This window comes from Suncus etruscus, chromosome 5 (assembly GCF_024139225.1).
Source record: "Suncus etruscus isolate mSunEtr1 chromosome 5, mSunEtr1.pri.cur, whole genome shotgun sequence".
NCBI classification, from domain to species: Eukaryota; Metazoa; Chordata; class Mammalia; order Eulipotyphla; family Soricidae; genus Suncus; species Suncus etruscus.
Genome location: NC_064852.1, coordinates 99,769,142 through 99,795,253, shown reverse-complemented (window position 1 = coordinate 99,795,253; position 26,112 = coordinate 99,769,142). Strand labels below are relative to the sequence as shown.

Below are 26,112 nucleotides of genomic sequence, written 5' to 3'. Positions count from 1 at the left end.
ATTCAGGTCTCATTTCCAGGTTTTTAATGTATTTTGAGTTAATTTTTGTGTAGGGGTGAAATATAGATCAATCTTGTTTCTTACTGGTGGTTATCTAGTTGTTCCAAAACCATTTGTTGAAGAGACTGTCTTTGTTCCATTTCAGGTTCTTAGATCCTCTGTCAAATATCAGTTGTCCATATATTTGTGGGTATATCTCTGGTTATTCTGTTCTAATCCACTGGTCTGATACTCTGTCTTTGTTCCAGTACTTTGCTGTTTTAATAACTATGGCTTTAAAATAAAGTTTCAGGTTAGGTAAAGAAATACCACCCAGTTTCTTGTTTTTCAATATGGATTTGGCTAACCTAGGTTTTTTGTGATGCCAGTTGATTGTTCTAGTTCCTTAAAAAATGGCATCTGAATTTGGATAGGGATTACATTAAATCTATATAGTAATTTAGGTAAGATAGTCATTTTGATTATATTGATTCTTCCTACCCATGAGCAGAGGATGTCCTTTTATTTCCTTAGATCCTCTTCAGTTTCTTTCTGGAGCATTTTGAAGTTTTCATGGTATAGGTCTTTTACTTCTCTTGTCAAGTTGATTCCCAAGTACTTGATATTTTTAGATACTATTTTAAATGGGACTTTCTCCTTAATTTCTATTTTAAATGGGACCTTCTCCTTAATTTCTATTTTAAATGGGACCTTCTCCTTAATTTCTTTCTCCTCTACTTCATTATGCAATTGTCTTCTGTGTATTGATTTTGCAGCCAGCCACTTTGCTGTATTAGCTATTGTTTCTAGGAGTTTTACTCTGAATTCTTTAGGGTTTTCTATGTACATCATCATATCATCTGCAAAAAGAGGTAGTTTGACTTCATCTTTCCCTATCTTGATTCCTTGAATTCTTTTTCTTGTCCGATATCTATTGCTAGTACTTCTACAACTATGTTGAATAAGAGTGGAGAAAGTGGGCAGTCTTGCCTAGTTGTTGACCTTAGTGAAAATATTTTCAGTTTTTTGCCATTAAGGATAATGTTGGCTGTAGGCTTTTCATAGATAGCTGTAACTATCTTCAGGAAGGTTCCTTCTAATCCTATTTTGTTGAATGTTTTCAACATGAATGTGTGTTGGATTTTGTCACATGATTTCTTTGTGTTGATTGATATAATCATGTGGTTTTTGTTTTTCTTTTTGTTGATGTGATATGATGTTGATTGATTTGTATATGTTGAACCATCATTGCTTCCCTGGTATGAAACCCACTTGGTCATAGTGTATATACTTTTTTTTTTGATGTATTGTTAAATTCAGTTTGCTAAGATTCTGCTGAGGATTTTTTGCATCTATGTTCATTAGTGAGATTAGTCTGTAGTTTTTCTTCTTGCGGTGTCTTTGCCATGTTTGGGAATGATATTCGGGTCATAAAAGTAGTTAGGAAAGATTCCTGTCTTTTCAATATTTTGGAAGAGTCCGAGGATCAGTGGTTTAATTCTTCTCAAAATGTTTGATAAATTCACTGGTAAAACTGTCTGGACTTTTTGTTCTTGGGAAGTTTCTTAATTACTGTTTCAATTTCCTCAGATGTGATTGGACTATTTAGGCTTTCTACATCTTCCTTATTCAGCCTTAAAAGATGAGATTTTTCCAGAAATCTGTCCATTTCTTCCAGGTTCTCTAGTCTCACTGAGTACAGTTGTTCATAGTATGCCCTCATGATGTCTTGGGTTTCTTGGAGTTCTGTTGTAATATCTCCCCTTTTATTTGTGATCATATTTATTTGGGTCTTTTCTGTTGATTGTTTTTTATTTCTTGAATCTTACCAGCAGTTTGTCTTTATTATTTATTTTTTTAAGAAACCAACTCTTTGTCTCATTGATTTTTTTGTATTGTTATCTTTGTTTCTACATTGTTTATTTCTGCCCTGGTATTTTGGTTTTTTAGTTTTTGGGTCACACCCAGCAGTGCTCAGGATTTACTCCTGGCTCTATGCTTAGAAATCACTCCTGACAGGCTCAGGGGACCATATGGGATGCTGGGATTTGAGCCACTGACCTTCTGCATGCAAGGCATTTGCCTTACCTCCGTGCTATCTCTGCCCTGGTTTTTGTTTTTTTTCTGGTTGTGTTTCAGTGTCTTTGTTGTTGTTTTTCCAGCTACTTAAGGTGTTCTTGTAAATTTTTGATTTTGTTCTTTTCTTCTCTCCTGACATAGGCCTGTATTGCTATGAGTTTCCCACTAATTACTGCTTTTGCTGTGTCCCACAGATTTTAATATGTTGTCTCTTCATTATCATTTGTCTCAAGGAATCTTTTTATTTCTTCTGTGATTTCCTCTTTTATTCATCTGTTTTTGAGTAGCATGTTGCTTAATCTCCAGATGTTGGATTTTCTCCACAGTTTTTTTTTTGTTTTGTTTTGTTTTTACAATCCATCTTGATCTCTGTTGCATAATGGTCTGATGGGTGCTTCTAATCTTCTAATAATCCTTATGTTTGTGACCTTGTGCAAGTTAGATTCATATCCTAAGGCATGGTCTATTCTGGAGAAGGTTCCATGTACACTTGAGAAGAATGTATATTCTGCTTTTTTGTGGGTGGAGAGTCCTGTATAGGTCCATAGGCCCATTTCTCCTAATTTCTTATATAGGACTCATGCCTTTGCTAGTTTTCTGCCTGGGGGATCTGTCAAGTGGTGATAGTGGATTATTGAAATCTTCTACTATCACATTTTCTTCCATATGTTTCTCTAAATTTGTGAGCCTTAAATATTTTGCTGGCTCTACAGTTGGTGCATAGATATCTTTTAATTCTAAGCTTGTGCCTGTTTTGTTCTTTTGGGTTTGTTTCTTGAAGGCAGAAGATGTTTGGGTTTCGTTTTCTGATCCATTCCTTTACTTCGTGTCTTTTAATAGGGGAATTTAGCCTGTTGACATTTAAGGAGATTACTGACAGAGAGGGTTGTTGTGCTATTGTATTGAGTACATTGTTTGTTGTTACAATCAGAGGTTTGGATTGTGTAGAAGATCTTTGAGAAGTTCACTTAGAGATGGTTTTGGTTAGCACAAATAGTGTAAGTTCTTATTTATCTAAGAATATTTTTAGTTCTCCTTCCCATATGAATGAGAGTTTTGCTGGGTAGTATACACTAAGTTGAAAGTTTCTTTCATTCAGTAGTTTAAATATGTCGCCACTGTTTTCTTGCTTAAATGTTTCTAATGGGAGGTCTGGTTTGATTCTTATGTCCTTTCCTTTATATCTGAGGGTTTTTCTCTTCCTTACTGCTTTAAAGAATTCATATCTCTCTCTCTCTCTCTCTCTCTCTCTCTCTCTCTCTCTCTCTCTCTCTCTCTCTCTCTCTTACCAGTTGGTTTACTATATTTCTCAGTGTTGGTCTGTTAGAATTTATTTTATTGGGGACTCTTTTTGCCTCCTGGATTTCTATGGTTTTTTCTTTCCAGAGGGTAGGAAAGTTCTCTGCTATTATTTCCCTCACTACTTGTTATTGTCCTTTCCCTTTTTCCTCCCCTTCTGACATTCCTACAATTCATAGGTTATTTCTTTATCTTTTTTTTTTTAGGTACCTAATTTTTTCCTCCAATGTTTGGTCTCTTGCTTTCTTATTGACTTCTTTATCATTGTTGTTTTGTAATTTTTCTTCAAGTTTCTCTATGCATTCTTCTAGCTGCAATTCTACTATTATGGCTTACTAACATGTTTTTTTATTTCCCCTAATTCCAATTGTATGGATCTTTTCATCTTCTGTAAAAGTTCTTCTTTTAGTTGGTTGAATTGTTCATCTATGGATTTCTTAATCTCACAGGCTAGTGATTCCTTGATTTCCCTTGCTAGGACATTCATTGCTGCTTTTAGGTCTTCATCTATTGGGCTCATGCATTTTGGTGGGCTTGGAAATTTGATAGGATTTCTCTCCATTTCCCCAGCTGTTAGTGACTTTCTTAGTTTACCCTTATTTCTTTGTATCTGGTGGTTTTGAATGTTGAGTTTTCTGGTTGTTTAATAACGTGGGTTGCTGTACTGATTGGACTAGAGGTGCTTGAAGATATATTAGATTGAGTTTATTTTTTCCTAAGTATTTTTGAGATATTACAAATTGCTTCAGTATTTTGCTATCCTGTTTTATAGACTGTGGGATTATCTGAGGAAATTGAGTGTTAGGTCTGAGATGACTGGACCTATGTATTTTAAGTTAGACTATCACATGCATTCTCGCAGATTCTGGTCCTGGGGAGGGGGACTGACTGTCTCGCCCCTGCCCAAGGGTCCCAGGTCAATATGCGTGAGATTCCTGGTCCAGCAGAGGGAGTGGGAGGTCTCAAACCTGCTTGCTCACTGGGCTAGCAAAAGGAGTCCTGAAGTGAGAGGAGTGGTCCCAGATCAGCAGAGGGTCTGGATGCCCAGGTCCACACATTGCCTGTCAAAATATTTTTTAAAAAATAGCTTAATAAGCTTTCTCTGAGTTGAGTTTCTGTTAAACCTTATCTTCCTTTCTGTTAAAACACTATAGATGGTGGAAGAGCCAGAAATGTGCACAGTACCTGGAGGTTTGGCCAGAGTGAAGAAACAATTTGAGAAAGACCAAATGGCTTCTCCCTGTAATAGCTTTTCTCAGTACCAATACCAGCACCAAAACAGATCTGAACAGGTAATTCTGCTACAGGTAATGATTATGTATTATGTATCATTGAAATACTCCTTTCAATGGCAATGTAGAACTCATCCTTCCTTTGGTGGTTGCATTTATTTTTAACTAATTTTAACTAAAATTTTTTAAAAATTATTTTTAAAATAACATTAGCATTTTCATTTACTTGCTTGAGACATTTCCCCCACATTCCTTGGGAACCATGCTGAGATACTTTTCATCTCAATTTCTAATGTTTCTAACATAAATGAAAATTAAATAGCTTAGGCCAGACAATAAATAGGTAAGTAGCAGTGATGAAAACTTCAAATAAAACCTCTGCTTCTAGGCTATAATTAATAAAATGTTATCTATTATGATAAACTGCTTATTATTTGCATTATTACATATAAAAATTATTCAACTGATTATTTTCATGAGTTTTCTTTAAAATTATCAAAAATTTAACAGTAGAACTCAGACATTACATAAAAGTGAATACTCCAACTTTGAAATGTTATCTTATTGTTGATTTACAGCATAAGAACAAATATTGTCATAAAAATAATGGTTGTTAATGCAATAATGGATGATAAAATTATTTAGACTGAGCCTGTACTTTAAAATAATAGTAATTTCACTAAAAAATAACACTTATGTGTTTTTCATGAGGAAAAAAGTAGCTAGACAGCTGGAGTATTTCTGAAATTTTGTAGTGAGAGATAAAACAAGGTATGTTCTTTTAAAAAAATATACTAGGTTATTCAATATTGTGCAATTTTTTAAATAATGAGGTAATTGTGTGTAGTAGTAGTAGTAGTGAAGTATATCAGATAGAATGGAAATCTGATACTTGAAATAGTATTATATACAATAAAAGTATATTTATAGGAAAATTAATTTGTTAGTCTTATCTAAAAGGTATATCATGCAGATTAAAAGGGGATTGTTTTATTGCTGATCTATTATGTAATTTAGAACTCAAGAATCTTTAAGTATATATATTTTCTTGACATTGCTGAACAGCTCAAAGTTTAGCTGTCACTAATCACTAATCACTCAAATAACAAAGTAGTCATAGGCAATGTGTAAACCAATTTGTTTACAGATATATTTTCCACAGGGAATCCATGGGATAAATTGTAAAAGTTGTGAGATCTGCAGGATTTTAGTTGACATGCCACTTTTGTCATGTACAATCGAGTGACACAGACTCAGGGCTACCTACACAGGGGTATAACCAAGACAGTTGTACAGATACCCATGATTAGGAAAAAAAAACAAACAAACAAACAAACCTGAACTTACTTTAATGATCTTCTGTCATCATCTTAAAATTGTTAAAAAAAAAACTTGAATAAGTAGCCCCATGTTTTTATTTTGTCCAGAGTCTCAGAAAGTATGAAGCCAGAACTGCAGAGACCAATTCCTAGCCTCATTAATACTGTTTCTGATTAGTAAGGTAGAGAAATTGATAAGTAATATTTTCTATATCATAAATTTATTGTCAAAATATAAAATGTAAAAGAGTAATTTCTATGAACATAATTCATTATGCATGAAACTTGGAATCAGTTAGGGCTCTTTAATATTGCAAGACAGAAAACTGAATTAGAAGTGGATTAAACCAAGAACATTATAGTTTCACAAAAATGTATCCTTGTGGAAGGAAGACTTATTGTAAGCTCCAATGGCATAATGGAGCAGCTAGTTTATACAATCTCTCTGATTATTACATTTTTTGAAGTTTTGCAAACCAGATAATGTCACAGTAATAGCTTCTCACAGAGAGAATAATTCAAATTATTTTCTTTTTTTTTTTTTTTGGTTTTTGGGCCACACCCGGTAACGCTCAGGGGTTACTCCTGGCTATGCGCTCAGAAGTTGCTCCTGGCTTGGGGGACCATATGGGACACCGGGGGATCGAACCGTGGTCCGTCCGAGGCTAGCGCAGGCAAGGCAGGCACCTTACCTTTAGCGCCACCGCCCGGCCCTCAAATTATTTTCAACAGAGAATATCTGTACCAGAAAACTAAGAAATGCAATAAACTAAAGAATATTCTTTCTCATTTTCTCTCTTTCTCTATCTTTCTCTCTCTCATTCCCCATCCTCCTTCACTGTTCCCTCTTTATCCCTCTTTATTTCTTTCTTCTTCCTTCTTTCCTTTTATTTCTTTAAAGAAACCATTGTTAGTATGTATTAACTTACATTCATTTAGGGGGATCATAGAGTATATATATATATATATATATATATATATATATATATATATATACACATACATAAATACATACATGCATACTTGACTTACATGACTAAGAGCATAAAAACTAAAGACAAATCTCTTGGGCACCAGTCTTACTGCTTCTTCATATACTAGCCTTGGTTCATCTGGAAACTTCTTTTACTTCTCTGTACCTCACTTCCCTCAGTTATAAAGTTAAGATTTTAATAGTACCTAACTTAAAGAAAAGATTTGTTAAGAATATTTAGTATAGGGGCCGGGCGGTGGCGCTAAAGGTAAGGTGCCTGCCTTGCCTGCGCTAACCTTGGACGGACCGCGGTTCGATCCCCTGGTGTCCCATATGGTCCCCCAAGCCAGGAGCAACTTCTGAGCACATAGCCAGGAGTAACCCCTGAGCGTTACTGGGTGTGGCCCAAAAACCAAAAAAAAAAAAAAAAAAAGAATATTTAGTATATTTGTAAAGTGCTGCAAACAATCTGGTATGATACACATGATGATTTAAAAATGTTAAGTATCACCTCTGTCATATATAATTTTTACAAAAAATTTCTCAGCTTCATTTCCTCTTTATTGGTGTCATTCCTAGCCAGATCTTTCTCCCATGATCAGTGTTTATTAACATGAGCAATACTACTTCTGGGGAATTCTGGAATGATGGGAAGGCGGTAGGGGCTATGTTAGCCTAGAGAAAAACTCCTGGGGATATTTTGTGCTCGTTATTTATAGAAGGAAGAATTACAGGTTCCACTGAGTGATATTAAAATTGTTTTAAGAGTAGTAAAAGAGATACAATGAGTATTTATGGCAATAAATCATTGGGAATAGCTTTCAGGCGCCTGGATCCCTTATAAGGAGCTGGAGCTTATGCCTACCCACTTACCTTATAGGCACATGTCGCCCAGTTTCAGATACCTATGAGAAGGAGGTGAAGTAAATGATCTAGGGCTCCCTACTTCAGGTTCTGGACAGAGCCATATTAGTTCTAACCTCTGAACCATCTTGTTTTGCACCATTTTTTACTATCAGGGTCTGACTGGATACTCAGCATCCAGAATTTGGCCCTGTAGGAAGGATCCTGCTAATTTTGGGCTGGCTTGCTATGGCACTTTGAGATTCTTTGTATTTTAATTTCTGGTAAATATTTTGAACACTGGTGAGGGGAGGGGAATTAAAGGTGAAAAGCAAATTGGAGAAAAAGTAAAAGAGATACAATGAATAATGTTTATCTGTTAAGAATGAGCTTGTTTTAGTAATAATAAAATCAAAAAATTCTCCTTAAACTCCTTACAAATTTATTTTAAATTTTAATATTTTAAATATTATAAGACATAGTCACTTGCTTTATGAACATGAAAAACAAATTATAGAAAAGTTATAAAATTCAACCATGTTTTACAAGTCAGTATTTTCTGGGTCTGTAGTGACCTATGTAAACTTTAGTCTCTTCTCTTATATACACATATTTTTATTTTGGTTTGGGGACTGCATACAGCATTGCAAGGCTTACTCCTGGTACTATGCTAAAGAAGTCTTCAGGGAATTATATTAATGCATTCTAAAAATCATTTATTGTATGATCAGTTATTTCAAGCAATTACTCGTAGCCACAGATAGTTAATTCTGACTTACCTAACCTGTTATCTATTCTGGTGCTGTTTTCAGCCACTTTTGCTTATTAAAATTACTTGAAATTTATCTTTCTGATAATTCTAACACCATTCAAAGATTTTTACTTTGTTGATGTATAAAAATTAATAACAATTTTAAAATACAGGTTAATTACACTTAAAATAAAAACACCTCTTTTGGATTCCTGACAATATTTAATGTCACAATTAGTAAGGGTTTTATAAGGTATAATAAGTCCAATCTGCCCTTACCCTTTGAAATATATTGAAGTCAGATGTTTCAGGATAATTAAATGATGTTTTAGAACCTGTTGAGAGATGCAGTGAGATTAAACAAGACTTGAAAATTATTTCTGAGATTCAAGATTTCAAATGGATCAGGTTATCTTGTCCATTGAAGAAGAAATTCTGAAACAGAAGGACCAAGAAGGAGCAGATACAGGAAATTTTATGTATGCCAGGCATGTTTAAGTCTGGTTCTCTGGGCATGAAAACCTAAAGTATAGAGTTTTGTTTTGTGTTGTTGTTGTTGTTCTGTTTTGTTTTTGCTTTTTGGACCATGCTCAGTGATGCTCAGGTGTTATTCCTGGTCAGAAATTGCTCCTGGCTTCGAAGACCATATGGGATGCCCGGGATCAAACCCAGGTCTGCTTAGGTTAGCATATGCAAGGCAAATGCTGACTGCTTGAGTCACCAGTCCAGTCCCAGAAGTAGAGGGTTTAGAATGTTTTAAGAATATTTTAGAATGTTAGAAAAATGTTTTTGAGAAACACAGCAAGGTACCTCTAGTAGTTCCAATCAACTTAAACATCATCTATTTTATTTGTTTTAGGGCCACATCCAGGAGAGTCAGGGTTTTACTCCAGGATCTGAGCTTAAGTATTACTCCTGGTGAAGCTCATGGGATGATATGGGATGTGGAGGGTCAAAACTAGGTTGACTAGATGCAAGGCAAATGCCTCACCCACTTTACTATTACTCAAGCTCATTAACTTCACCCAACCCTTCTTAAAGGGTGATATTCCTTCAGTTTATCTCCTGTTGATATTTAGCTTAGAAATATTACACAGGAAGTGGCATGTAGAGTGGAAGTTATAGTACAATAGGTGAGGCATTTGCATTGCATGCAGCTGACCCTAGTTGTTCCTTGGCATCACAGATGCTTTCCTGTGCACAATCAGGAGAGATTCTTGAGTGCAGAACTAGGAGTAAGCCCTGAGCATCACTGTCTATGGCTCAAAGCCAAAAGTAAACAAAACAAAAAATATATTACACTAGTCTTATTTTGCCTGAGAACTAAGATATTAGTGATCCATGCCATTTAGATTTGGTAAATCCTTAGTACTAGAATGCAAAGGACCACTTGAGTGGGGCATTTTTAATTCACTTCTACAGCAAGCTACTTCTTGGGAAGAACATTCTGTTCTTGTGTGACTTACATGACATGCGGAGAAGAGAGTGGCAGCCTTGAGAAGTTCCTCTACCATCTGGGTCACCCAGAGAAGTGCATGGGAAATCTACAACTGGAGAGAGTCTGCACTGAGCACCTGCTCATCTCAAATCTCACCAGCCCCACAAGGAAGTTGTCAAACTGCACCTGTTTTCATTTGCTTTGCTTTGGGGAAATGATTCCTGCCACCAGCCTCTTGGAAAGAATCAGGCAGGAGTGAATAAATGCTTTTTGTGGGCAAAGAAAGGAAATTTAATCCTAAATCTTACCCAGGCATTCCAGGCCTTGCATCACTTGAAAATTTCAGGAGATGAAAAATAATGATGTAAAAAGTTCAATTTACACATCATGAGGAAGGAAAGAGAAATAATATGAACTCTAGAAGAGAGAGCTAAGGCTCTCTGAGGCATAGATGGCAGCCACCTTCCAAAATGCTCATGTACTGATTTGCCTTTGCAGAATTAATTTTATAGTTTGTTTTCCCAAGCTGCCACTAGATAAGAATCTGCTATTATGGCACGGTTAAAGGAAGAGATTGAAAGGTTTAATTGTCCTTATTATGATTCTTTATTCCTGCTGGAACTTCTCTCTGGAAGGATCATCCAGCCTTGCCTGAGCCTGTGTTGATGCAAAGATCTTACCAGATTTAAGGTCTTGTGTCCACAAAGTGGGTCTAGCCATAATGTGTCCTATTCAGGTTAGTGACAGTGACTTCTTCAAATACTATCATGAATTTATTACTTTCCAGGAGCTCATTACCTCCACCCTCATATTCTACCTGTCTAAGTAACTTATCCTTAGAAAAGTATCTTGAAATATGCTGGGACTGCTATAAGAATCAAAGTGTCATTAGCATAAACTTGACACTGCCCTTTATCTAGATGCATTTTTACTTATTCATTATATTTTTAATATAGTTTGTTGTTTGTTTTATAGTCATACTGATGGTACTTCAGGGTGTCTCCTGACAAGTTGCTGGGATTGCTGCCAAAGGCACAATACCTAGATTTTGATCAAATCCAGGCTTAAGTTTCAATGCATTAATCTCTTTTCCCTATCCCAAGATCCTTTGTTTAAAACAAATTTATTGGGATATAAATTCATGGCATAGTATCACCCTTTTTGTCTTGATGCAATTAGTGTTTTGTATCTTTACAAAGTGGTTCTATGTTTCCATAATCTAATTTTCAAATATTTTATTTTTATTTACTTTCCCAATAAGCCTTATATCTCTTAAAATATAATATAGTCCTCTTTGTGCCCAGTGCATGAAATCTAGGGCTTATTTTTTATTTTTTCATGTAATTCCTTTTTCTGATTTTAATATAATACTTAGTAGCTCTTTCAGTATTAATGCATTTTTGAGGTTATCTTTCCCTAAGTGATTTAAGTAGAGAAGAGTAAAGGGACTTCAAAATTTGAGAAACTAACCAAAGAAATACAGTATATAAGTAGTAGCTTTCCTATAGGAATGACAAAACTGAATCATGGTAGGAGTGTCTATAGTAAATATTTTTGAACTTTTTCACTTGTGGTACTTTTCCCCAAAAAAATACAGAGGCAAATGATTGCAGCAAAACATCATATTTTCTTTAAATCAATATTACACAGTTGATTTTGTATCAGTTTTTGTGTATGTTCAGAAAACTTTTACCAAAATTTTCACTATGGCACATTCACTTATATGACCCTCAGTTTAAGAATCTAGGGCCTAATATATTCGTGACCTCCTCTCACTACCAAAAATGTTGATGTAACCAGTAGGATATTGAAAGACTCTTTAGCGTACATCGGCTATTGCAAAAATTGTAAAGTAAACAGCAGCACTTTGTAAGATTACATGGATTACAGTTGCTACAAAATTTATATTTTGACCATTTTGACAGATGTATTCCAAATCTATATGTTTCAGACCTTTAAATATTGACCCATAAATTTTCTAGCAAACTAAACATAGTTTTATTAGCTCAGTGTTCACATTTCAAAACATTTCCCATTTGAGTTCTTTTGAAGCTATGTTACCTTTAAATTTTCTCCAAGATATAATTTTTCAAGATCATAGATTTTTCCTAAGTACCAAACTTCTGTATATCTCTATCAACACATTTTTGTGAACCGAAAAAGGTCTTGCATTATATTGAAATTGTATGCACTGTTTATAAATGACCATCATCACTTAATCCCACTCAGTGGAGACACTTAAGAAAAATGCTTATGCCTCCTGGCTCCACTCTAGGACAACCGGTGTTATAATACTCTTTGTGAGTTACCTAACTTAATTCCTAACAAGGCTATACAAAGCAAGAAAAGGATTTAAGAATAAATGAGATTCCCAGGGGAAAAAAAATCTTATTGTAATTCTGGCTTATATTACTGTCCAATAACCACATCAAGCACTTATTATTTTCAGCATAGAATATATTCATGAACATTTTTTTATATAGTAAAAGAGACAGCAAGTCCAGCATTGTTCTTTGCTTCACATTTTTGGTTCTTTCCTGTTTTGGGTCCTGTGGTGGCAGGATCAGCCCTCATTAATTAATTAAAATTTGTTTGTTTTGTTTTCTTTGGGAGTCACACCTAGTGTGTTCAGGGATAACTCCTGGGCTTTGGTTCATAAATCACTCTTGGTAGGCTCAGTGAACTATAGGAGGTATCAAGAAATCAAAATCAGATTGGCTGCTTGCAAGGCACACCTTATCCACTGTACTATAGTTCTAGATCTTTACTGGTTACTTAAAAATGAATAAGCTTGTGTATTCATTGGGCATGTTACTATTTGGGAGTTTTAACTTTTGAGGAAAAGGTCCTTCACTCCAACTCTAGAAAGTGACTAAATGTTTAGGACCTCTGCAGAAGAAAGGACTCTGCACACAACATACTTTTCATAAGTATTTTGATGTGGTCAGACATATAAAAATTTATTTTTAATAGGAGCAAATGAATAATGTAGCAATTTCTTTTAATCCCATTTTATTCATAGTATTGTGACAAGATTTACTATGAGGAAAATTATATAATTAATACACAAGTTGTTTTGTTCAGGAGAGAACGGGTGACACTGAATAAATGAGGAATGCGAAACAGTTGAGGCAGTGTTGACTTTGTTCCACTGCATTGTTGTTTCTCTTCATGTTTCAGCTGATATATAGTAGTAAGATAGTAAAACATGTTTGTGAAGGGAGAAAAACCTTCTCATGCCATATCTTGTTGGAACATTTAAATATACATATGTTTCAATATTTTTATGATCACTTTAATAAAATATGTTTACACTTTTTTTAAAACACACAATGTTGATGTATAAATTTTAAGAAACCAGGGCCACTAATTGCCAGAAGCTCATTTCTCTTACTTTGACACAGAATTGCCCTAATTTTTCATGAACTACCTATTGGCTGAGTGATCACGCCAGGCTCCAGTGTTCTGGGAGACAGCATGGTCTCAAGAGAAGCACAAACCAGAAATGACACAGTCCTCATATTTGAAAGACTAAGTGACAGACTAGACTTAGCCATCTTATTCTGTTAAAACTAAAACTCTAACAATAAACCTTTCCCTGTTATTTCTTTCCAAAGCCAAACCCTTTCTCAATGCCTACTATTGGGCTGTCTTTGGTGATGAACACAATAAGATTATTTAGCACTAACTTGGAATCTGAAGACCAAGAGTGCTAAATAAACCTGACAATTATAAGAATGGTCTCTGCCTATTGTGTCTATAACCTAAAAGTGGCAGGATGTTCATATATTTATGAAGAATATAGTTGACTGATGTTATTCATTAGCCATTAAAATATGTCTATTGGCCACTAAATATCCCAGTTTGTGACATTGCTTGACAAACCAGTTTGCTCTATACAATTAACTCAGCTTATTTTCAAGTCAATAACAATTAAGAAACACAAACTAAAGTTCAATTAGTAGGTATATATTCTATAACTTAAGATGTTTTTATCCTCCAGAACTATCTCTTGCATTCATACTTCCCATTTTATTTCTGTTTTACACACCTATGTCCAGTCACTGCTGTCTTGATATTTTTCATTCTTTTCTTTTTAGGACTCCATTTCCATATGTCTATTTTCACATCCTGCCAAAGTCCTCCTTCCTTTAGCTTTATAGGTAGATCACAGGGAAATCCCTCAACACTTTTCTACAAAAATCAGATTAAAAAAGAATTATGTGTGTGAATATGTGCATGTGTGTGAAAAAAATTCCATTCTTGACTTGTTCTTTTAATATTAATTAAAATGACTATAACAAAAACCAAAGTAAAAACAAAGACTAAATTTCATGAGAACTTTATTGAGAGACTTTTTCTTCTGCAATCTACAACCTGCTAATTCTGCACTGGTTCCTTTAAGTCCAGCAGACACTTATATATGAAAATGCACTTTCTATCCTTAAGAAGCCCCTGTTCTGTGCTTCTATCTCAGTATGATGTGGATTGGAATGTGAATATATAAGTTTTTATGGAGTTCTTTGCTAAATTCTCTATCATTTTGAGACTAACATGGAATGTTTTTCAGAGTCCCTGACACACTTCTTATCTTTTTTCTGACTCAATGAGGATTTTGAATCGAATTCTCTTGACAGGCTTGGACATATCATGTATCTTAGTGGGAGCTTGTCACCTACATCACGTATTCCCTCAGTTAGGCAGTACTTAACTCCAGCCGGACACTGGAGCTCCCAGGGGCAGCCCAGATAATTCTGCTGTAATTGCTTTGTCCCATGGTCAGGGATCAGGGAACGTTATTGCTCTCCAGGTGATTTAAGTGTGCAGCAGTGAATAAGACTGTGCAAACCAGCGCCAGGATTTGTCACTCCTGGGATCATCACTCTCTCTTAACTTCTCATTTGAGCCTTCTCATCTGCCCACCTAATTCTTCTTTATTCTGATAACAGGTGCTTCTACTTCTATTGCCAATTTTTGGGAGAATTTTTCTACAGTCACAAAATAGAAAAAGGAGCTATAAAGAACACAGAAAGATCAAGGGCAGAAACAAATCATGATCACTGTAAAACATGTCAATCTGCCAAACAGTCGATTTGCACATGCCTTTAAATTCAGTTAACTCCTTTATTAAAATCAAGCAGTATTAGAATAGTGCATATTTGTGTATGCAAAGGTACATTAGATATTAAAAATAAACTGAAGATAGGAATTAATCCAATATCACAGGATTATAAATAAACCAGCAAAAATAAAAACTTAAAACATTCATAAATTTATTAAAAGGCTACCTTGGTAGATCAGTAAAAATGAGATTTGTTTATTGGAATTTTTCATTTTATACTTTTAATTATATAGAAGTAAACAATCTGGGCACATAATTCTCTTAAGTTTGTACTGTTGATATTCCTATGCAAATTATATTGAATTCTAAGAAACAGAGTTTCACGAAATAATAATTTTTATAAAATAATGTAGTAGACTCATGACTAGTCCTTTGGTTCTTTATATAACAAGTCAATAGTGTAGGCTTCCTGGGATACAAGCTGTACCGCAAAGTACAATAAATCTGTACTTGTGTTATCTAAAGTCAATCACATTACTTTAGGGTCACACGTTAACTTTCAATTTTGCTGTCCCCAAATGCAGTTGATGTAATTCCTGAGGCGTGACCATAAAGTCGCCTTTATGGTCCCTTTGCAATTTCCAATTTAGCTTCCTTCTGCAGAATATGCTGGCATATGAGTTTTTTTGCTAATGCATAAACAGGTCTTCACTACTTCACTTCCTTTCCATATCCTCCTCCCCACCATAGAAGCACTGCAAGCCACTACAGTGAGCACCAAAACAGACTTGTTCCTATCCCACATGGTAAAGATGCTTGCAGAATATTTGCCTGCTTTGTTTTGTTTTGTTTTGTTTTGTGGAAACTATCTTCTTGGGGAAATAATGCTGTCCTTAGAGAAGTGCACTTTATCTGAGCTCTTATACCTTTCTGTAAATAACGAAGTGAACAAACCTAATAATATATAGAGGGGTAGAGTGATATAATCATATGAAAGGAGAACTAGTTATGTTTCTCATGTAGTGAGGGCCTCAATGGTTAATATACATACTCATAACACTAAGCCACAGGCATAATCAAGTGCTTTTACAAAATCCTGTATTGGTTGCATTTCATTCTGTGATTCATCTTACTGGATCTCCAAAATGGGACCTGTAGGAACAATGTTTACCCCAATTACTAGAGGACCATTACTACAGCTTCTTTTCTTCTAAAAGGCATTGTGGCTTTTCTGTTTCTGTAAAGCTATTTGTTCTTATAGAACCCATTTTCAATTTCATTTACAGAAGACAAGTGCACTTACAGATATATCCTTCATTCCCTTAAAGTAAAATGAATTGGAATTGCTTTAGAAAAAAAAAGTGATAGTGTTCTATCAAAGGGACCAGTGTTGTTTAAGGAGAGTGAACTAAAACCTTTTGCCAAAAATAGAAAACTTAAACACAGAATTTTATGTCTTTGAACAGATCAAAAAATTTTGGATATTGATAAAGACATAAAATACAGGTATTTTGACAAATTAGAATTTTATGCCTTCTTGATGGGAGGGTTGAACATTTAATAGTGGATTGGGGCATGGAATAGAAGAAATATGTTTTCCAGCTTTTATCTATTTGAAATCTTTATTAACTTAGAAATATAAATGTATACTTTATATAATTTTATTTGGCAGAATTATTTATGTATAGAGACAGAATATTAAAATGTTTAAATTTATTTTTAGTTGTTAGACTGATAGGACATAAATCTTACATTAGATTTCATGAGTTTGTAGAAATCACAGATAATTTTAACAAAAGAAATAATTAATAATACAGAATTGTTACTCTTGGAGAATTTAGTAAAATCTGCAATATCTTTTTTCACATATTCTTTTGTGAAATGGCTGTTTTCTATAAGTTGTTAAAGTTAGAGGCTATTATAAGCTCTTTCTGCTTCTTTTTGGTATCTTTTATTTCTCAGAATAAATCAATTCTCATGGGTCTTTTAAAATGATTGAATTGAGTTGTTTGTCTCTACTTTTGTGTGTTCACTTATTTAATAGTTTGCAGTTACAAAAAAGATTTCAGTGTTAAAAAGAAAAAAACTGAAATCACACAAACTGAGAAAAAATATGAGACTATAAAAATATATAAAATATAAAAATATATAAGTCTGTGCTTAGTACTGTGTTCTTACATAATTAATGTTTAGAAACATTTTTCTAACTTCTTTGCAAGTCACAATCTCACAGAAGATGAAGTAATATTGTTTCTTAATGTTGTGCCTTTTCTTTAATCTCTTCTGATTTGGATGATATGTATAGGCCTAGAAGAACAAGTTACTTGTCATCTCTTTGGGAACCAGTAGCTACTACTCCACTTCTGACACCCAAGGAAGACAAGACAAGTTATATAATATACCAATCCCTAGATGAGAGCTAAGAGTTGGAGCTAAGAGGTGCAAAATAAGTCTTCCTTATTCTTGGGTAAATAACAACGTATTCAAGAGTAATCTCTGGCAATGACTTTTGAAATCCATTCTCTGTCTTTAGAGTAAGAATACAACAACCAAATCCATACTTTCCCTCACAACACAGAATTTAGAAACATTTTGAAGAGTTTGCAGTCTTTCGTGAATTTAGGTAAAAAGGTTTTTTTTAATATAAGTATTTTGTAGCATTGTTCTAAAGCGTTCAAACAGTTCTCTTTCTATGAATATGAGGGTTTTTCTTGTAAGGACTATCAGAAAAAGATCTTTTCTCCACCCACCTACCCCCTCTGTTTCCTTCTTTTCCTTCCAATGCTACCTTTTCTAGGACTTTCATCACTGCATAATCTCATAAACTCATGACTATAAAAAAAGGTACCATCAATTCTGGGCAAAGGACAAAGAGGAAAAAATTGCAGCAATTTTTGGATAGATGAGAATATAAAAAAATATAGATAAGAAAATTAAAGAGGCTGTGCCTTAGTTCACTCTGAGGACTTCAAGGGACACTTCTGCGCCTGTCTGCCTGAATCCCTGAAGATCTCCTCAGAGGCCTAGGGATCACACCCCCAAAAAACTGCATTTTTAAGCTGCCCAGTGAGTAAATTCTGGCTGTGGGAGTCGCCGTCCAATAATCTGAGCTCTCTGGCCTGCGGAGGCTCCACCCTGCTTTGCCTTGTGAACTCTGAGGACTTCAAGGGAAACTTCTGCGCCCATCTGCCTGTGTTTCTGAATCCCTGAAGGTCTCCTCAGAGGCCTAGGGCACCCCCCAAAAAAAACTGTCAACTAGAGCCAGCAGAAGAGCACTGCCACTTTGCTTCACTTCGCAGCCGCCACTTTTTCTAACCAATGAACCCCACCACAACACGCAGGAAAAACCACACTACAAGCCTAGCAATGGGGAAACCTCGCAGGCAAACACCATGCACAGAGAATGAAGATGAAAGCTCGGACGACCTAAACAATTCAACCACCTGATTGACTTCTTGATAATGAATTTAATATAGCAATATGGAAGATGTTTGAAGAACTCAAAGAAAGCATAGATCGATCTGAACTGAACACAAAGACAGAAATCAGAAAACTCCAAACTGAAATAACAGATCTGAAAAACACGGTAGCTCAATTGAAAAACTCAATGGATGGCCTTGCCAGCAGGGTATCAGCTGCTGAGGAGAGAATCCGAGGACTAGAAGATGTAATGCAGAAAAACTCAACACAACAAAGAAATTGGAAAAGAATCTTAAGACAAACAAACAGGCAATAGAAAACGTATTCAAGGAATGTGAATAGATGAAAATAGAAGTCTTTGATAAACTCAACAAAAACAACATAAGAATCACTGGAGTCCCAGACACACAGGTAGGAAATCTCCAGGAAAAATCAACTGTCAAAGACATCATCAAAGAGATACTGCCAGAGTTAAAGATTACATGCAATCAAATCCTGAATTCCCAAAGAGTACCAGCTAAAAGAGACCCAAAGAAAAACACCACAAGACACATCCTGGTTACAATAACAAATCCCACAAATAGAGATAGAATACTGAAAGCAGCAAGATCAAAAAGGAAAATTACATGCAAAGGAGCATCCCTACAACTGACAGCAGACATGTCACAAGAAACTCTCAAGGCCAGAAGACAGTGGTGGGATATTGTGACAAGACTGAATGAAATGGTTGCCTCACCGAGAATACTGCACCCAGCCTGACTCACGTTCAGGTTTGAAAGAAGAATACATAGGTTCATGGATAAACAACAGCTCAGAAACTTCACAGATGATAAACCAGCCTTAAAGGAAAAACTGACATGTCTACCCTAAGACAAGAGAGACCAACAAACACAGCAAACTTATCTACAAAGATGACATTAAATCCTATGACAATCATCTCCCTCAATGTCAATGGACTAAATTCACCAAGTAAAAGACACAGAGTGGCAAAATGGATCAAAAAGATGAATCCAATCTTCTGCTGCCTACAAGAAACACATCTGAATAGTCAGAACAAACATAGACTCAAAATCAAAGGCTGTAGGAAAATCATCCAAGCAAACAACACCCTCAAAAAAGCTGGGGTGGCCATATTAATATCTGATGACAACAACTTTATACTCAGAAAAGTGGTAAGGGACAAAGATGGACACTATGTACTAATCAAGGGACATGTGCAACAGGAAGAAATCAGACTATTAAACATATATGCACCCAATGAGAGACCAGCAAGTTATCTAATACATTTACTGACAAATCTGAAAGAAGAAATCAATAATAACACAATCATTGTGGGAGACCTCAACAGGACCCTATCAACACTTGATAGGTCAACCAGACTGAAACCCAACAAAAACATACTAGCCCTGAAAATAGTAATGGAAGAAAGAGGACTAGTAGATATATATAGGAAACTCCATCCCAGAAAAATTGGATACAAATTCTTCTCCAATGTACATGGGTCATTCTCCAGGATAGACTACATACTGACACATAAAACATACCTCCAAAAAATCAAGAGAATAGAAATCTTGCAGGCTACCTTTGCTGACAACAAGGATCTGAAATTAGATGTAAACTACAAAGCCACACAGAAGAAAAACTTTAACAATTGGAAATTAAACACCCTGCTACTGAACAACCCATGGGTCTGAGATGAAATCTAAAAGGAAATCAAAACTTTCCTGGAAACAAATGATAATGAAGACACAAACTGCCGGAATCTATGGAACACAGCAAAAGTGGTCCTGAGAGGAAAATTTATAGCTCTAGAAGCACACATCAAGAAGGAAGAAGGGCATACCTGTATAACTTAACGACGCAGCTCAAAAAATTAGAAAATGACCAACAAAAGGAACCAAAAATAGGGAGACAGAAGTAAATAACAATCTTAAAGAAGGACTCAATGAAGTGAAAAACAAAAAACAATCCGAAAGATCAACAAAAGCAGAAGTTGGTTCTTTGAAAAAATAAACAAGATTGATAGACCATTGGCAAAACTCACAAAATGGAGAGAGAGAGAAATCTAATAACCCGTATTAGAAATGAAAAAGGGGAGATCATGACAGATATTGCTGACATCCAAAGGGTAATCAGAGACTACTTTGAGAAACTTTATGCTACTAAACACGAGAACCTTGAAGAAATGGTAAAATTCTTGGAAACTTATAACCTTCCACAGTTAAGTAAGAAGGATATAGTATACCTAAACACCCCATTACTACTGAGGAAATTGAAACTGTAATCACACATCTGCCCAAAAAGAAGAGCCCAGGCCCAGATGGATTTCCTAATGAATTTTTTCAAATCTTTTAAGAGGAGCTACTACCAATCCTAGCCAGGAACTTCCATGAAATTGAAAAAACGGAATACTCCCAAACAGCTTTTATGAAGCCAACATCACATTGATACCAAAACCAGACAGAAATGCTGACAAAAAAAATTAGAAACCAATATCCCTGATGAATGCTGATGCAAAGATCTTCAACTAAATTCTGGCAAATACAATCCAGTGCATCATCAAGAAGATCATACACAATGAACAAGTAGGTTTCATCCCAGGAATGCAAGGATGGTTTAACATCTGTAAATCTATCATCATACACAACAACAAGAAGAAAAATAAAAATCACATGACCATATCAATAGATGCAGAGAAAGCATTTGATAAGATCCAACACCGATTCTTGATCAAAACTCTCAGCAAGATGGGAATGGAAGGAACCCTTATCAATCTAATTGAAGCCATCTACCACAAGCCAATGGCAAATATTATCCTCAATGAAGAAAAACTAAAAGCCTTTCCTCTAAATACTGGTACAAGACAAGGCTGTCCTCTCTCACTACTCCTCTTCAACATAGTACTGGAAGCGCTTGCTGTAGCAATCAGGCAAGAAAAAGATATCAAGGGAATTCACATAGGAAAGGAAGAAGTCAAGCTCTCATTGTTTGCAGACGACATGATACTCTACTTAGAAAATCCTAAAGACTCTAACAAAAAGCTTTTAGAAACAATAGATTCATGTTGCAAGGTGGCAGGCTACAAAATTAACACACAGAAATCAATGGCCTTTTTATACACCAATAATGATAGGGAAGAGAAGGAAGTCGAGAAGGCAATCCCATTCACAATAGTGCCACACAAACGCAAATATCTTGGAGTCAACTTGACCAAAGACGTGAAGGACCTATACAAAGAAAACTATAAAACCCTGCTCCAAGAAATAAGAGAGGACACACAGAAATGGAAACACATATCGTGCTCATGGATTGGCAGGATTACCATCATTAAAATGGCAATACTCCCCAAAGCATTATACAGATTTAATGTGATCCTCTTAAAAATACCCATGACATTCTTCAAAGAAGTGGATCAAACACTTATGAAGTTCATCTGGAACAGTAAACACCCTCGAATAACCAAAGCACTCCTAGGGAAAAGGAAAATGGAAGGCATTACTTTCCCCAACTTTAAACTGTACTACAAAGCAATAGTTATCAGAACAGCATGGTATTGGAATAAAAACAGACCCTCAGATCAGTGGAATAGGCTTGAGTTCTCAGACATTGTCCCCCAGACATACAATTACCTAATTTTTGACAAAGGAGCAAGTAATCCTAAGTGGAGAAGGGAAAACCTCTTCAGCAAGTGGTGCTGGCAGAACTAGTTAGCCACTTGCAAATAAGCAAACATAGACCCCCAGTTAACATCATGTATGAAGGTAAAATTCAAATGGATTAAACACCTTGATATCAGACCTAATGCCATAAGGTATATAGAACAACATGTTGGTAAAACACTCCATGACATTGAGACTAAAAGCATCCTCAAGGAGGAAACTGCACTTTTTAAATAAGTGGAAGCAGAGATCAACAGATGGGAATACATTAAGCTGAGAAGCTTCTGTACCTCAAAAGAAATAGTGCCCAGGATGCAAGAGTCACCCACTGATGGGGAGAAACTATTCACCCAACACCCATCAGATAAGGAGCTAATATCCAAAATATACAGGGCACTGACAGAACTTTACAAGAAAAAAACATCTAATCCCATCAAAAAATGGGGAAAAGAAATGAACAGACACTTTGATAAAAAAGAAATATGAATGGCCAAAAGGCACATGAAAAAAATACTCCTTGTCACTAATCATCATGGAGTTGCAAATCAAAACAATGATGAAATACCACCTCACACCACAGAGATTGGCGCACATCACAAAAATGAGAACAATCAGTGCTGGCGGGGATGTGGAGAGAAAGGAACTCTTATCCACTGCTGGTGGGAATGCTATCTAGTCCAACCTCTATGGAAAGCGATATAGAGATTCCTCCAAAATCTGGAAATTGAGCTCTCATTCGAATTTCTCCAAAATCTGAAATTGAGCTGCCATTCAACCCAGTTATTCCACTCCTAGGGATATCCTCTAAGAACACAAGAACACAATACAAAATCCCTTCCTCACACCTATATTTATTGAAGCACTATTCACAATAGCCAGGCTCTGGAAACAACCAAGATGCCCTTCAGCAGACGAATGGCTAAAGAAACAGTGGTACATATATACAATGGAATACTATGGAGCCGTCAGGAGAGATGAAGTCATGAAATTTTCCTATACATGGATGTACATGGAATCTATCATGCTGAGTGAAATGTCAGAGGGAGGGAGGGAGGGAGACGCAGAATAGTCTCACTCATCTATGGGTTTTAAGAAAAATAAAAGTCATTTTTGCAACAATCCTCAGAGACAATGAGAGGAAGGCTGGAACTTCAGCTCACTTCATAAAGCTCACCACAAAGAGTGGTGAGTACAGTTATAGAAATAACTGCACAGAGAACTACCATACTCATGTGAATGAGTGAAGGAACTAGAAAGCCTGTTAGAGTACAGGTGGGGGTGGGGTGGGGTGGAGGGAGATTTGGGAAATTGGTAGTGGGAATGTTGCACTGGTGAAGGGGGTGTTCTTTACATGACTGAAACCTAATCACAATCATTTATGTAATCAAGATGTTTAAATAAAGAAAAAAGTTTAAAATAAAAAATCAAAAAGAAGCAAATGAAAAAAAGGAAAATTAAAGAAATAGTAATAAATATATTTTTGTATCAGAATAAAAATTTAAAATCTATTATATCCTACTAAAAGAATGAGACTTATTTTACATAAAATAAATTTTAGTTAGAAGTAGTGATTATGCCACTTGATGGCTATACACAAGACAATCTTTTTCATATAATTTTGAGATATATGATCAATTATTTACAATAATTTAAAGACTTATTATTTGTATAAACATTAGAGAGCTTTTATTCTTATCAAGATTGTGTGAATCTCATATTTATTGGTACATTATAATGAATAAATCTCTAGCACATGGGTAGCTATAGTGGCCTTTTAATAGTGTATTGGTATTGATAAATGTCGCTAAAGGAAAATCTAGTACTGATCAGCAAGCATAATCCTTAAATATAAATATTTCTGAATTATTTCTTTCTTAGTTTTCTTTTTGTGCCTCTCTCACCTTCCTCCCCCACCCCTGCCTGTATTTGAGGCAGGCATTCTATTTCTGAATTATTTGTATAATTATGTAAGAATGACTCAAATTTTAACAATAATTTTTTAACTATATAATGGCAATAAATAATTTGGAGATTCTTTTTTTTGTTTGTTTTTTGGCCACACCAGGTGACACACAGGAGTTACTCCTGGCTATACGCTCAGAAATTGCTCCTGGCTTGGGGGGCCATTCGGGACGCAGGGGAATCGAACCTTGGTCTGTCCTAGGCCTTAGGCTCTGTGCTACCTCAGAAGCCCCGATTTGGAGCTTCTTGAGATGGCTTCCAAATTGTATGATTCTTCAGTTTATTTGGCTATTTAAAGTGAGAAGTCCTAATTCTTTGTCCAAATCTCATATTCTAAATATATTACAATACATATTTATAATTTATAATTTCATATTTATATTATAAATACATATTTGTTATGTACATAAATAAATATTGATATGTATTTATAATACATCATTTTGGCATCTACATATTAGAAACACTAGTTTAAAATATCTGGCTAATAGAATTTTAAATTATTATGGAATTATAACTATATAAATTATATAGAATTATATTAGTATAAAACTATAAAATATTAATGTATAATTACTATATTATAATCATAATGTATCTTTTGTATTCAAAATTGTATAGTGCATTGACATTCATTATTTGATTTAATTATGGTGTAATAAATTCAATGAATTAAAAATGATAAAAAAATTTTATATATTTTAAATTCTATTTTCTTACTTTTTAATTTCTTAGTATTCTCTTTTTTTAATATAATTTTTATTTTGATCATAGTGGCTTACATATTGTTGACAATAATATTTTAGGTAAATATTTACATAAAATCAGGGGGGATTCCCATCACCAAATTGTCCTCCCTACACCTCCGTTTTTGTCCTACCTCCCATATCCTCTTCCCTCACCCCCAGGACTGCTAGAATATGTGGTAGTAGTAGTCTTGCACCTGTTTGGTCTTGATGCCTCCCTTATTTCCCCCTCTAATTGGGAGGCAGGACTAGCTAGTTCAAGTTGCGTGGTTTTGTTTGAAGAAGAGAAAAGTAATAAAGTCTAATACTCCGAAAATGGGCGGAATCCTTCTAGAGGCTCTCATCATCAATTTGAGAGACGAAGGAGAAAAAGAAGATGAAACTCTCCACCAGTACAAAAAGAAGTATCAAATATCTAGTGAGGACTCCAACAATAACGATAAGCACCACACACACAAAAAAATACAAAAACAAAAAACAAAAAAAACGCCATGGTCTTGAGATAAGAAACATGGCATAGCACATAAAGAAAGAAAAGAAAAGAAGAGAAAAGAAATAGGTATAACTGGGGACAACAGCTTCAATAACCACACCCAAACTGAGAAATCAACCAAAAATAGATAGGTAAATAATAATAATAATAATAATAATAATAATAATAATAATAAATGAAGATAAAAATAATATATAAAAAATAAACAATGTTTTGTGCTGTTTGCTTTTTTGTTTTTTTCCCTACTGCCCTGGCACAGTAAATATTGGGGTCATTCAAAAAGGAATTCACTTGACCTAAGAGATATGGGGTTTCTCCATCCTTGGAGTATATTGTAATGGGATTAACTATAGACTCTGTTCAGGATCATTTACTCTCCCAGTGGTGCTTTTGTGGTGTTTGGAAGACTTCTGTTCTGTCCTGGGTGATACAATCAGACCTCTGTGTCTAGAGATCTCAGTATCTGCACAGATTCAGGGGTGGGACTTATAATGAAGTCAGTCTTTGTGGTTCTAGAAATTCTGTTCCCTCAGTGTCATTTTAATCCATCTTCTGTGGTTGGTGTTCTTGGTCTTTGCACTGTACCTAGGGTGGCACCTAGGATAGCGTCTTTCTTTGTGCTTCCAGAAGCCCCATTCTGTTACAATTGTCTCTGCCAGACCTTTGAAACTGGGGATCATGGTTATTGTGCAGGTCATAGTTCAAACCCTAGACTAGGGCTTTTTTATTTATTTAAATTTTTTATTTATTTTTAATTTTTAAAAATTAATCATGATTCAAGAGTCAAGGTCTTGAATATCTAATAACATATACAAGACCCAATTAGTAGCACCCCTTATGATTGTATCCTTCACTAT

General features: G+C 35.1%; 1 protein-coding gene across 2 annotated transcripts in view; it reads left to right on the top strand.

The window, feature by feature from the left end:
- Positions 1 to 26,112, top strand: part of XIRP2 (xin actin binding repeat containing 2) — a 331,046-nt gene that overhangs the window by 264,503 nt on the left and 40,431 nt on the right. For both annotated transcript variants that reach the window (XM_049773369.1, XM_049773368.1), the window contains exon 4: positions 4,512 to 4,649. In XM_049773369.1, coding sequence (XP_049629326.1) covers positions 4,512 to 4,649 — 138 coding nt within the window. The remainder of the gene's footprint in view (positions 1 to 4,511; positions 4,650 to 26,112) is intronic.